The sequence below is a fragment of the Pseudophryne corroboree genome, chromosome 3 (genome assembly GCF_028390025.1).
Source record: "Pseudophryne corroboree isolate aPseCor3 chromosome 3, aPseCor3.hap2, whole genome shotgun sequence".
Taxonomy (NCBI): domain Eukaryota; kingdom Metazoa; phylum Chordata; class Amphibia; order Anura; family Myobatrachidae; genus Pseudophryne; species Pseudophryne corroboree.
The window spans coordinates 3,278,208-3,293,026 of NC_086446.1; the positions used below are offsets into that span (position 1 = coordinate 3,278,208).

Genomic DNA, 14,819 nt, shown 5'->3' on the forward strand with positions numbered 1-14,819 from the left:
GGTCGCTCCTTCAAGCCAATGCCTCCACTCCTCGAAAGCCCATTTAATAGCCAGCAATTCCCGGTTACCAACATCGTAGTTGGATTCTGCAGATGAGAATTTCCTGGACATAAAGGCACAAGGATGTAATTCAAGGGAATCTGGATCCTTCTGAGAAAGGATAGCCCCAACTCCAACCTCCGAGGCATCAACCTCAACAATGAAAGGCAATTCTGGGTTGGGATGTCTAAGGACAGGGGCTGAGACAAAGGCTTGTTTCAAGGCCTGAAAAGATAACTCAGCTTCACATGACCAATTGGTAGGATCTGCTCCCTTCTTAGTAAGTGCCACAATGGGAGCAACTAGGTCAGAGAAAGAGTGAATAAATCTTCTATAGTAGTTCGCAAACCCTAAAAAGCGCTGAATTGCTTTTAAGTTGGTGGGTTGCGTCCAACTAAGGATGGCTTGGAGCTTCTTTGGTTCCATACGGAATCCCCGAGGGGAAATAATGTACCCTAAAAAGGATACCTCCGTGACATGAAATTCACACTTCTCCAGTTTGGCATATAGGTGATTTTCACGTAATTTCTTTAGCACCTGACGCACCTGGGTAACATGTTGTTCTACAGAGTCAGAATATATCAAAATATCGTCTAAGTAGACTACAACGAATCTTCCAAGAAATTCACGGAGCACATCATTAATGAGATCCTGGAAAACTGCCGGAGCGTTTGACAGGCCGAATGGCATAACCAGATACTCATAGTGGCCTGATTGAGTACTGAATGCCGTTTTCCACTCATCCCCTGACTTGATTCTGATGAGGTTATATGCTCCTCTAAGGTCAATCTTAGAAAAAATCACAGCCGAACGTAGCTGATCAAAGAGGACAGAGATCAGCGGCAGAGGGTAAGTATTCTTTACTGAGATTTTATTCAAAGCTCTAAAGTCAATGCAGGGTCTGAGTGAACCATCCTTCTTCTCTACGAAGAAGAAACCTGCACTTAAAGGGGATTTAGATGGCCTGATAAAACCTTTCCCAAGGCTTTCTTTCACATACTCATTCATGGCCACAGTTTCAGGACCAGACAATGCATATAACCTTCCTTTAGGCAACGTGGCACCAGGAATTAGCTCAATGGCACAATCGTAAGGCCTATGGGGAGGCAGAATATCCGCATTGCCCTTGGAAAACACGTCAACAAAATCCTGATATTCCTCAGGAATGAGTGCAGGAACGGCGGCAGCTACTCGGATAGGAAGCGTAATACATTCTTTATTACAGATGGTACCCCATTGTAAGATCTCCCCCGACTGCCAATCAATGATGGGATTATGAAAGGCCAGCCAAGGGTGACCCAGAACCACAGGAACTGCTGGACAATGAGTAAGGAAAAACTCAATCTTTTCAGAATGCAGGGCTCCCACCGAGAGTAAAACAGGAGGTGTACCTAGAGAAATAACCCCATTGGACAAGGGACTCCCATCTAAACCATGCATGGTGACACCCCTACCCAAGGTTAACTGAGGAATACCTAAGGCCTTGGCCCATGTTAAATCCATAAAGTTCCCTGCAGCTCCACTGTCCACAAAAGCAGAGACCGAGGAACAGAGGCTGCCAAAGGAAACTTTAGCAGGAACTAACAGTGAGTTATTTGAGGAGATGAGCTGCAGACCAAAGTGAACCCCCTCACAATTCACTTGGTCAGGAAGTTTCCCGATTTGTTCGGACAACTACGGGCAAAATGTCCCTTACCTCCACAGTATAAACAAAGACCAGAATTTTGCCTCCTGGTTCTTTCTTCAGGAGACAGTTTGGAGAGACCTATCTGCATAGGCTCCTCCATGTCTACAGGAATGGAAAGCACACAAGGAGTAGACCCGACAGATGCCCCTTTTTCAGCCCTCCGCTCTCTGAGCCGACGATCTATCTTAATAGAGAGCTCCATGAGTTTATCGAGAGTCTCAGGAGCGGGATACTGAAGGAGACTGTCTTTTATAGATTCAGATAAGCCGAGGCGAAACTGACTGCGCAGAGCTGGGTCATTCCATCCACAGTCGTTCGACCAATGGCGAAACTCCGTACAATAATTCTCTGCGGGATTCCTACCCTGTCTAAGAGCACGCAACTGACTCTCAGCGGACGCCTCTCTATCAGGGTCGTCATACAATAGCCCTAAAGATTTTAAAAAGGCGTCTACAGACGATAAGGCCGGATCGTCTGTCTTTAAACCAAAAGCCCAGGTCTGAGGATCCCCCTGAAGCAGAGAAATAATAATTCCAACCCGCTGAGCCTCCGTACCTGAGGAGACTGGTCTTAAACGAAAATAAAGTTTACAAGACTCTTTAAAATTAAAAAACTGTTTTCTATCCCCAGAAAAACGGTCAGGCAGATGCATTTTTGGTTCAGGGATGACCCTCGGGGAAGTCCGTAACAGATCTTCCTGTGACCTCACCCGGAGGGACAGATCCTGAACCATCTGAGTAAGTTCTTGAATCTGACTAACTAGAAGCTGGCCAGGATTTGGCCCAATACCGGCGGGATTCATGAGGCCGACAAAATCTCCCAACTGAATAAGTGAAAAAATTAACTCCTGTTAATTAAAAATTTTTCTTTTGTCAGGCCGGTGATAATGTTATGATTCCTGTACTCCAGACCGGAGGAGATCTTATGGCAGAGGTCTGAGTACAGGGAAAATAAGCTGGTTGTGGGAGCAGGAGAGCCTAGTAACCCCTGGCACCCTAACTCCGTTGTCTCGCCCGTGTTATCAGAAATCCCCTGCGAGACTATGGTTGCTTGAGCCCATGGCAGCCGCGTTCGAAGGGCGGATTATGTCTGCCCAACCCCGATGCCCCCGCAGGTCTTAAAGGGAGACAAGGGGAAGTCCGAGACAGGGTGATAACAAGGGGCCCTCTGACTAAGCAACCAGGCCAGGGGTTACAAGCTAACTAACTTAAACCAAAGGTATGTGCGGACTAGCCGCCAGGGAAAAGGACAACCAAAGATCCCCTGATCCGTTACTCCTATCCAGCACCGCTGGATACCAGAGTGGATCTGTGGGAGCGGAATCCTCCGCAAAAGCTCCAGAACACAAGTAAACTAAATAATAAACAGTAAGCGGACAAGCCGCAACACACGGCTGAGCCGCGACTCACGAACACCACAAGATGTTAAAGGTGCTCGGTCAGACTCCAGGAACAGATGACAAACTTCCGAGTACAGGATCTCTGAGGACAGGAACAACCGGATTGAGCAGGACTGGAAACTCTCTGTAGCAGACACAGGCAAACAGGAAGCTATCACCGGCGTCTGTAAGGAGTCCTGAGGGTGCCTTTATTCAGGAACCCTCCAATCAAAATCCAGACAGGGTAATCAACTGAAATGCCGTGCAGCTTGCATGCTGCACGGCCAGCACACCATGAGGTAATCAGGACAGACCCAGCAACGGGGAACGCGGCTGAACGTGGCGTCCCCGTTGCTAAGGTCAGAGCGGCTCCGTGCGCCCGGCGTCTAGCGTTGCCAGGGAGCCGGCGGCTGTACGCGCACGGCGTCCCTGGTTGCTAGGCGCCGGGCCGCACTGACGAGCGGACCCCGGCGCCTAACAGTAGGTCTGCAATTTTCTTTTGAAACCATACAGATAATGCTGACACTTGTACCTTCAAGGAAGCCACACGGAGACCCCTGTCCATTCCTGCTTGAAGAAAGGCTAGAATTCTAGATACTCTAAAGGACCTAGGATCAAAATATTTGGCCGCGCACCATTGAAAATAAGCATGCCTTATCCTATAATGGATGCGAGCAGAAGAAGGCTTTCTTGCTTTAAGCGTCGTCTGGATTACCTCTTGAGAAAACCCTTTAGCCTTTAATAAGGATGTTTCAATAGCCACACTGTCAAAGACAGTCAATCCAGATGTTTGTAGAGACAGGGACCCTGAATCAGCAGATCTGGACGTTGAGGCAATAGGAACGGAACATCCATGGACAGCCTCTGCAGATCTGAGTACCAATATCTAATGGGCTACGCCGGAGCTATTAATATCACGGCGCCCCCTTCCTGTTTGAATTTTGAAATCAATCTGGATACCAGAGGGATTGATGGAAACACGTAAGCCAGACAAAAATTCCATTTTACGGATAGAGCATCCACAAAGCTCGCTTCGGGATCTTTTGTTCTCGACTCGTACACAGGTACCTTGTTGTTCTGATCAGAGGCCATCAGATCTACTTTTGGCCGACCCCATTTGTTTACCAGTGACTGGAAGACTTCTGGGTGCAAGGCCCATTCACTTGCAAGAATGCCGTGCCTGCTGAGAAAGACCGCTACCCAATTTAGTACTCCTAGTATGAACACTGCTGACACGGCTGGATGCTAAATCTCTGCCCATTCTGTTGTGCGGCTTACCTCCTTCATTGCCCATCGACTTTGAGTACCTCCCTGATGATTGATGTACGCTACTGCTGTGGCATTGTCCGAATGAATCTGAATCGGCTTGTCGTGGAGTATTCCTTTTGCCTGGGCGACGTTCCAGAATGTTGATTGACCGCTTTCTTTTCTGGACCACCTTCCCTGGAACGGGTAGCCCTGAAGACTTGCATCTGTTGTCAAAATTTCCCAATCTGTGATCCTAAAGGGATGACCTTTGTCCAGATGGGACATCTGTAACAACCAGGTTAGGGGCCAGCGCACTTCCTGAGAAAGGACCATTGTCTGGGTTTTTATCGTCTGATGTTTTCCGTTCCATTTGGAGAGAATCAGATGTTGAAGTGGTCTCAAATGGAATTGAGCATATTCCACCATGTCAAAAGTCGAGACCATTGATCCCAGAACTCGCATTGCTGCATGGATGGATATTCTGTGACTGTGTAGCAATTTCTGAACCCTCATCTGTAGTGAGGTTATTTTGTTCAGAGGTAGAAAGATTCTCTGACGACTGGTGTCCAGCACAGCTCCCAGATGTGTCATCCGTTGCAACGGGACTAAGGAGGACTTTGCCTAATTTATGAGCCAGTCGTGAGCCTGCAAACAGGCTATTGTCATTTGGAGATGGCATAACAGAGTTTCCTGAGACTGAGCCAGGATCAACAAGTCGTCCAAATATGGAAAAATCCTTATTCCCTGACGACGCGTTTGAGCTGCCATCACCACCATAATCTTGGTAAATACCCTTGGAGCTGTAGCTAGTCCAAATGGTAGGGTCTGAAACTGGAAATGCTGTTGTAGGATAGCAAACCTGAGATAGAACTGATAAGAAGGTGTTATAGGTACATGCAGGTAATCATCCTGGATATCCAGGGACACCATGAAGTCTCCCGGCTCCATTACCAGGATAATAGACCACAGGGTTTCCATACGGAACTGATGCTCCCAGATGTATTTGTTCAGAGTCTTGAGATTGACAATGGGTCGGTAGGATCCATTTGGTTTCTGAACTAGAAACAGGTTGGAGTAGAAACCTTCTCCCCTTTGTGTAGTAGGAACTGGCACTATCTCTCCTGACTGCAGTCATTTTGGCACTGCCTCTTGTAGAGCCAGGGCCTTCGATTCCATTGGAGACAGACTGGTACAACAAAATCTTTGAGGAAAATTCTTCCTGAAGGAAAAAAGCATAACCATGAGACACTGCTTCTTGCACCCAGGTATCTGTGGTGGAATTTTTCTAAACCTGTGCAAAAAGAAGTCTGCTCCCACCCTGGGGTCCCCCAGGTGGTGGTCCGCACCATCAAACTGACGGCTTGTCTTCTGGTTTAGAAGCTGGGTGTCTGGTTGACTATGTCTGTTTTCCTTGTCCATTCCTGTTCCTAGTCTTACCAGATCTGTCTGGCTGAGACTGTTTGCTGTAAGCCTTTCCTTTAGTTTTATCCTGGACCCAAAAGGGCCAGAAAGTTTTAGCAGCCGTGCAAACGCATAGTCTCCGCCCACTGGGGAGTGTATTTTAGCATAGCAGGTGTGCAACCGCCTGTGCAGCAGAGCGCCTGTAAACACATTTTGCGAAAATCCGTAGCGAGAGATCAACTCGAAATGAGGTCCTTAGTCTTATATGTCATGAGAAACTTCACCTTTTTGGAGTCTGCTTCAGACACAAGAATATTATCTAATTCTGTACAAAACAGAATATTTTTCACAAAAGGCAGAGATTCCAGAGCCTTCTTGGATTCTGAGTCAGCCTTTCATGCACATAGCCAAATAGCCCTGTGAGCTGCTACTGAGGAAGCTACAGCCTGAGAAGCTACTATACTGATATCCAGGGCAGCTTCTTCCATAAAAGCAGCTGCCTGCTTTATACATGTAATATGGGAGAACTGTTTTCTCATAGCTGTTGAAAGATCATCTTCCATCGCTTCTGTGCAGTCTGCTACTGCTTTAGCCACCCAGGATGTGGCCACTGCCCCTGCTCAGGAAAAAACAGTCTTTAAAATACTGTCAATCTTTCTGTCAGACTCATCATTTAACGATGTTGAAGGCAGAGGTAATATAGATTTGCGCACAAGTCGAACTATATGCGCATCTAATTTGGGAGGAACCTCCCTTTTTAATCCGTCCACAGTAGGAACAGGATAAAAAGAACCCCACTTTTTGGGAATCTTACATTTCTTACTGGGTGTAACCCAAGCCTCCTGCATGATCTTCTTCATCTGGTCTGAATTAGGAAACTATACTTTTAAATGTCTTTGTATGTTTAAATACAGGTGCCTTAGTTTTAAAAACACAAGCTCAGCAGCTTCTTCAATTGACAGAATGGATTTAACAGCCTGAATTAAATCGGGTATATCCACTGATGAGGAGTGCTCCTTATCTCTAGAAGCAGATGCAGAATGGTAAAGTTCAGCTTCATCACCTGAAGTATCCTCTGATTCTGAAAATCGAGTAGACATTGAGGATGAAGCACCCTGTCTATCTGACTTCCCCTCCTTGGGCCTATCAGCTAAATTTTGCTGACAAACAGGCGAGGACTGATTTAACTCATACACTGGATGTGGCATAAACCATGTGGGATGTTGCATGTAAGGGTTAAGTGGGAACCCCATCCCTGTTACTGTAGCAGGTGTCATACGGTTTGCTAAATTAGACAACATCTGTGCAAAAGCTGCCCAAGGAGGTTCCTGTGATTTAACAGGTCCCTGACTAGAGGCCGGTCTATTCAGTCTATTTGCATACAAGTCATCTTGTACCAGATCCTGGGCTGTTAACCCAGATTTGAAGGACAGACATGATGTTAATGTAGGTAATCTAACTCTCTCTCTCTGCACATGTGATATCTGTCTCCCCTGCAGTGCACATGGTTTTGCCCAAGTGCTAACAAATTTTCTGCTGCGATCAACTCTGAATTACCCCCACTGAATGTATTCAGCCGCACAGTGAATAATACAGCAGTTCACAATGCTCATTTGCATCAGGCACCTACTCGCTACTCGTACCGCCCAGGGTAGGGTAGGAACTCAGTGCTGTATCACCTGTCTCAGAGAGAGCGGGATACAGGGAGACTTAAACCCGCTTCCATGTGTGACCATGCCACTAGACGCACCAGTGTACCCAGCCGCACATGCGACTGTTGGGGTGCAACGGGGATCACCAGTCAGCGATGGAATTGTGCGAAGGATCCATTCGCACGGGCGTTCACAAGGAGATTGACAGGAAGAGGGCGTTTGTGGGTGGCAACTGACCGTTTTCAGGGAGTGTCCGGAAAAACGCAGAAAGGACCATGTGTTTGTAGGGAGGGTGCCTGACGTCAAATCCGGTTCTAATGTGATTGCAGCGGCTGAGTAAGTCCTGGGCTGCGCAGAGACGGCACAAAATCAGTTTGTGCAGCTCTGCTACACATGCGCTCGCACAATTGCACATCAAAAATACACTCCTCCTGTAGGTGGTGACTATATGATCGCAGGACACCAAAAAACACAGCCCAGCGATCAGATCTGGATGACCCCCTGTGACCGGTATAATATATTATGCATCTCAGACGGAAGCGGAAATAGAAGTTCGTGGCGGGAGACTCGGTTGAACCTGGACATGAACTGGGTTGAGGAACGACCAGGGGAGCGTCTTACTCCCCACTGCTGACATCAACCTCAGGGATCGCGGCCTCAACTGATCCCCAGAACCTATGATCCCTGTGGCCTAGCGCTGGTGCACCCGAGGTGGCAGCCGCATCAACCACTGTCCAGTCTCCCCCCAGAACGGTAAGGCTGCATTACATGCATCTCAAACCGCTATCGGTAAAGTCACGCCTTACCTTCTCCCCGTTCTCCGGCCACAGACTGGGATCATCAGTGTGGACTTGCTAGTACATCCAGCCTGACTCCCGCTGAAACAGCTGTGTACTCAGAGGTAACAGTTGTAGCGGCCCATCGGAAAGTTGTTGGAGCGTCTTTACCATTATACGTTTAAGACACATAGAAAGATCACTCATAAAAAGAAAAATACTATAATATAACAAAGCTTGTGGCTGCAAAAAACCTGGCAGCCCAACTGTTCAACGTGGCCAGCTCCTGCCGCACCATATAAAAAACTGAATCCCCTGAGCCGGGAGGCGGGGATATAGGGGGCTGGCCCAATGCATCTGAAAAGCTTAACTGTTTGGTGACCAATCCGCTGTCACTTCATCATATCCCAAGGTAGATCCTGTGGATCACTGTGGACCCTGATAGAGAAGTTAGAGATTTTATTTCTCTGTGTGTGTGATTTAAGGTTGTTTAATTTTTCATTTTTCCAATACAAGAAAACATAATAACACAGTTATAGGTAGAGCTATAAACAGCACCCAGGCATTATTACACTATTGGTTTACATCTAATATACTTCATTGGTTTACATTTTATATACACAATCCATACCTCCCAACATGACCCATTCCAGGAGGGACAACATGCTCTCTACCTGGACTTCCCTCTTAATTTATGATTGCAATCACCTGGGTTTTTTATCAATAAAATAGTTCAACACAGGTGACGACAATCGTGTATTAAGAGGGAAGTCCAGGTAGAGAGCAATTTGTCCCTCCTGGAATGTCATGTTGGGAAGTAAGCACATTCTCATATACACCCCCTTCCCCCGGGCCCCACTGTCTTAAGTACCCCAGCCCCCCCCCCCAGGCTTAATCTGACCCTGTATAGATAGATACAAGAGTATGTTACATAACTACCTTTATTGCAGAGTAAAAAACATTATATATCACTACCGCAACTAATAAATCCACATCTATATTAACACAGGTTTGAGAATTTAACAACATTCCAGGAATTTACCATAACAGCCCCTACAAAGTCCCCAACCTTCACTGGCAGTTACCTCAGATCTGTCCAGTCTCACCCAGGGGCATTGGGCCTAATTCGGAATTGATCACAGCAGCAAATTTGTTAGCAGTTGGGCAAAACCATGTGCACTGCAGGTGGGGCAGATATAACATGTGCAGAGAGAGTTAGATTTGGGTGGGGTGTGTTCAAACTGAGGTCTAAATTGCAGTGTAAAAATAAAGCAGCCATTACTTACCCTGCACAGAAACAATATAACCCACCCAAATCTAACTCTCTCTGCACATGTTATATCTGCCTCCCCTGCAGTGCACATGGTTTTGCCCAACTGCTAACAAATTTGCTGCTGTGATCAACTCTAAATTACCCCCATTGTCCCAATCGTACTGTATACATCTGCTTTATATCCACCTGCTGGTTCCTTCAGGTACACACTACATCTCACTCCAGCGGTACAGCAGCTTTACCCACATGCTCAAGTACTTCCCCAGCTGGGATCTCCCAAGATTTCTCCAGAATTGGGAGATATTAACCCCTTATCTCCAGTCCAGTGCACAGAATGACTCAACCTCTGTCCCTCTCCTCCCCACTGCTGCCTGGGGTATGTGGAGCATGGCTATTGGTCAGGAGTCATGTAATTGATGATGTAATATGGGCAGGTCAGCCTTGTACACCGTGGCTGGATATTGCAGATATCTACCGGGGGAAAGTTCTTCCTCCCACCCTGGTGTCTGCTGGGAATCAGCCTGACTGCCGGGCACCATTTAAGAATCTGCGATGTTCCTGGCTAATTCCACTGAACCAAACAAAAGAATCACCACAGTAACATGAGAACTGCAAGAATTAGGAGACGGGCTGGTGTATAGGTTGGAGTCCACAGTCCATGTGCTGGATTGTCATATATATATATATATATATATTAGTCTCTATATATTGTTGGTAGTTAATTTAATTGTTACTCCCAACATCTGCCATGTGATGGCAATTTGGGGACATTTCATCATAGTCTTTATTGAAAAATGTAACTTTTGGACAAACATTTTTCCATATATGTATTTTATTCCCAGCAGATGGATTTAGCAGCCGGAATGTCTCAGAGGATCATCTTGCTTTATTTCCAGATGGTGAAATAGAAGAAAATTATGTCACCCAAGATTCTCCAGAAAAAATCCCTCTTACCCCAGTTACACATCTGGAACATCACCGTGCAGATATATCATCTGGTTCCTCTGATCCTGGGGAATGTGCTCCTGATAACTCTGATAATGGTGCATCTGTAACAGCTCAGAGAGTAGATACAGTGTTTCTCTCTAATATAGATGCTAAATGTATTACACATAACACAGAGCCTGTTACCTGTCAGCCAGGGAAGAGGCCATTTCTATGTTCTGAGTGTGGGAAATGTTTTACAAAGCCATCACATTTTGTTATACATCAGAGAAGTCACACAGGTGAGAGGCCATTTCCATGTCTTGAGTGTGGAAAATGTTTTACACAGAAATCATCTCTTGTTACACATCAGAGAAGTCACACAGGTGAGAGTCTATTTCCATGCTCTGAGTGTGGGAAAAATTGTACAAGGTCATCATATCTTGTTATACATCAGAGAAGTCACACAGGTGAGAGGCCATTTCCATGTTCTGAGTGTGGGAAATGTTTTAGAGAGAAATCAGTTCTTGTTACACATCAAAGAAGTCATACAGGTGAGAGTCCATTTCCATGCTCTGAGTGTGGGAAATGTTTTACAAGGCCATCCTATCTTGTTATACATCAGAGAAGTCACACAGATGAGAGGCCATTTCCATGTCTTGAGTGTGGAAAATGTTTTACACAGAAATCATCTCTTGTTACACATCAGAAAAGTCACACAGGTGAGAGTCCATTTCCATGCTCTGAGTGTGGGAAAAGTTTTACAAGGTCATCAAATCTTGTTATACATCAGAGAAGTCACACAGGTGAGAAGCCATTTCCATGCTCTGAGTGTGGGAAAAGTTTTACAAGTAAATCATATCTTGTTAGACATAAGAGAAGTCACACAGGTGAGAGGCCATTTCCATGCTCTGAGTGTGGGAAATGTTTTAAACAGAAATCATATCTTGTTACACATCAGCGAAGTCACACAGGTGAGAAGCCATTTCCATGTCTTGAGTAAGTGGAGTTACTCAGGTGGTACTATGTGTGTTTGCAAGTGAGATTATTTTATTTAAAAATTAAACAGCATAGTGTGTCTCATTCAGGTGCAGTTCTTGCTGCTGCCGTTGCTATCTTGCCGTATGCAATTGCAAGTATAAGCTAATATGGGCAGATGCTAACTAAGCATAGGGGCGCCCAGTGCTGTTGCATTATTTCCGTCCAGCAGCGTATAATTGCTGATACATCGGTACCATCATTGCAAATCAGGCCATGTTGGAGAGTCTTGAGTGCCTCTGAAGATGCACAGGCTGAGCTGATCTCCCAGGATGCTGAGGGCTCTCCAGTAGAAAATCAAAACAGGTTTCCGTCCGTAGAAGAGGTTGGGAAGTTTGGGGGCACACTTTGTATAATATGTATAGAAAATGTTAAACTATAACTTATTCAAACCTGGGTAAAATATATAAAACTACTCACAATGCAACAACAAAAATAAATATTTTTAGGAAAAATATTGTTTGCTGAGGGGTACGTCACTGGTGAGAAAGCAAATGTGAAACGTACATTCAGTTCTAAGAGTCTTGTTTCATTCCTGGAGACATGAGCAAGTCTGCACTGTACACCTTTCCTCTCACACTGACCTCTCTATCCCAACATCACTGCAGTGTTTTATTAGGAAACTAATGTGTGGTGATTACTTTGTGATGATTACTGTATGGCGGTGTAGTGATTACTATGTGGTGGTGTAGTGATTACTGCATGGTGGTGTGATTACTGTATGGCGGTGTCGTGATTACTGTATGGCGGTGTCGTGATTACTGTGTGGTGGTGTGATTACTGTATGGCAGTGTAGTGATTACTGTATGGCGGTGTCGTGATTACTGTATGGCGGTGTCGTGATTACTGTATGGCGGTGTCGTGATTACTGTGTGGTGGTGTGATTACTGTATGGCAGTGTGATTACTGTATGGTGGTGTGATTACTGTATGGCGGTGCAGTGATTACTATGTGGCGGTGTAGTGATTACTATGTGGCGGTGTAGTGATTACTGCATGGTGGTGTAGTGATTATATGGCTGTGTGGTGATCACTGTATGGTGGTGTGATTACTGTATGGCTGTGTGGTGATTACTGTGTGGTGGCGTGGTGATTACTAAATGGTGCTGTAGTGATTACTGTGTGGCGGTGTGATTACTGTATGGATGTTTAATGATTACAGTATGGCCGTGGTGATTACTGTGTGGCCTTGTGATTACTGTATGACTATGTTGTGCTTACTGTATGGCTGTGTGGTGATTACTGTATGGCTGTGTGGTGAATACTATGTGGCGGTATGGTGATTACTGTATGGCGGTATAGTGATTACTGTATGGCCTTGTAATTATTACTCTATGGTGTTGTGATTACTGTATGGCGGTGTAGTGATTACTGTATGACCGTAGTAATTACTGTATGACCGTAGTGATAACTGTATTGTGGTGTGGTGATTTGTGTATGGCGGTGTAGTGATTACTGTATAGCTGTGTGGTGATTACTGTATTGTGGTGTAGGGATTCCTGTATGGCTGTGTGGTAATTAGTGTGTGGCGGCGTGCTGATTACTGTATGGCCGAGTGGTGATTTCTGTGTGGCGGTGTGATTACTGTATGGCAGTGTAGTGATTACTGTGTTGCTGTGTCGTGATTACTGTATGACGGTGTGGTGATTACTGTATGGCGGTGTAGTGATTACTGTATGGCGGTGTGGTGATTACTGTATGGCGGTGTGGTGATTACTGTATGGCGGTGTAGTGATTACTGTATGAAGGTGTAATAATTACTGTATGGCGGTGTGGTGATTACTGTATGACCGTGTAGTGATTACTGTATGGCCGTGTAGTGATTACTGTATGGCCGTGTAGTGATTCCTGTATGGCCGTGTAGTGATTACTGTATGGCAGTGTAGTGATTACTGTATGGCCGTGTGGGGATTACTGTGTTGCTGTGTCGTGATTACTGTATGGCAGTGTGGTGATTACTGTATGGCCGTGTAGTGATTACTGTGTTGCTGTGTCGTGATTACTGTATGGCAGTGTGGTGATTACTGTGTGGCAGTGTAGTGATTACTGTATGGCAGTGTAGTGATTACTGTGTGGCGGTGTAGTGATTACTGTATGGCGGTGGTGATTACTGTATGATGGTGTGGTGATTACTGTATGGCAGTGTAGTGATTACTGTGTGGCGGTGTAGTGATTACTGTATGGCGGTGGTGATTACTGTATGACGGTGTGGTGATTACTGTATGGCCGTGTAGTGATTACTGTATGGCCGTGTAGTGATTACTGTATGGCAGTGTAGTGATTACTGTATGGCCGTGTAGTGATTCCTGTATGGCCGTGTAGTGATTACTGTATGGCCGTGTAGTGATTACTGTATGGCCGTGTAGTGATTACTGTATGGCCGTGTAGTGATTACTGTATGGCAGTGTAGTGATTACTGTATGGCAGTGTAGTGATTACTGTATGGCCGTGTAGTGATTCCTGTATGGCCGTGTAGTGATTACTGTATGGCAGTGTGGTGATTACTGTATGGCCGTGTAGTGATTACTGTATGGCAGTGTAGTGATTACTGTATGGCGGTGTAGTGATTACTGTATGGCAGTGTAGTGATTACTGTGTTGCTGTGTCGTGATTACTGTATGGCCGTGTGGGGATTACTGTATGGCTGTATGGTGATTACTGTATGGTGCTGTGGTGCTTACTGTGGCCATGTGATTACTGTATGGCGGTGCAGTGATTACTGTATGGCAGTGTGATTACTGTATGGCAGTGTGATTACTGTATGGCGGTGCAGTGATTACTGTATGGCAGTGTGATTACTTTATGGTGGTGTGATTACTGTGTGGTGGTGTGGTGATTACTTTATGGCGGTGTGATTACCGTATGATGGTGTGGTGATTACTGTGTGGCGGTGTGATTACTGTATGGCAGTGTGATTACTTTATGGTGGTGTGGTGATTACTGTATGGCAGTGTGATTACTTTATGGCGGTGTCATTACTTTATGGCGGTGTGATTACCGTATGATGGTGTGGTGATTACTGTGTGGCGGTGCGGTGATTACTGTATGCCAGTGTGGTTACTGTGTGGCGATTACTGTATGGCAGTGTGATTACTTTATGGTGTGGTGATTACTGTATGGAGGTGTGATTACTTTATGGTGTGGTGATTACTGAATGGTGGTGTGATTACTGTATGGCGGTGTGGTGTTTACTGAATGGTGCTGTGATTACTGTATGGCGGTGTGATTACTGTATGGCGGTGTAGTGATTACTGTATGGCGGTGTGATTACTGTATGGCGGTGTGGTGATACTGTGTGGCGGTGTGGTGATACTGTGTGGCAGTGCGGTGATTACTGTATGGCGTGGGCAAACACTAGTTATAGATAAACCACACAAATAGATACAGTTTCCCAATGGTTCATA

At 45.7% G+C, this 14,819-nt stretch overlaps 2 protein-coding genes across 2 annotated transcripts in view; one reads left to right on the forward strand and one right to left on the reverse strand.

The window, feature by feature from the left end:
- The window catches only part of LOC135057891 (uncharacterized), a 124,357-nt gene extending 112,896 nt beyond the window's left edge, over positions 1-11,461 (forward strand). The window contains exon 15 of the mRNA XM_063963609.1: positions 10,297-11,461. Coding sequence (XP_063819679.1) covers positions 10,297-11,381 — 1,085 coding nt within the window. The 3' untranslated portion in view covers positions 11,382-11,461. The remainder of the gene's footprint in view (positions 1-10,296) is intronic.
- LOC135056555 (uncharacterized) overlaps positions 1-14,819 on the reverse strand; it is a 637,874-nt gene that overhangs the window by 504,485 nt on the left and 118,570 nt on the right. The window lies entirely within an intron of this gene.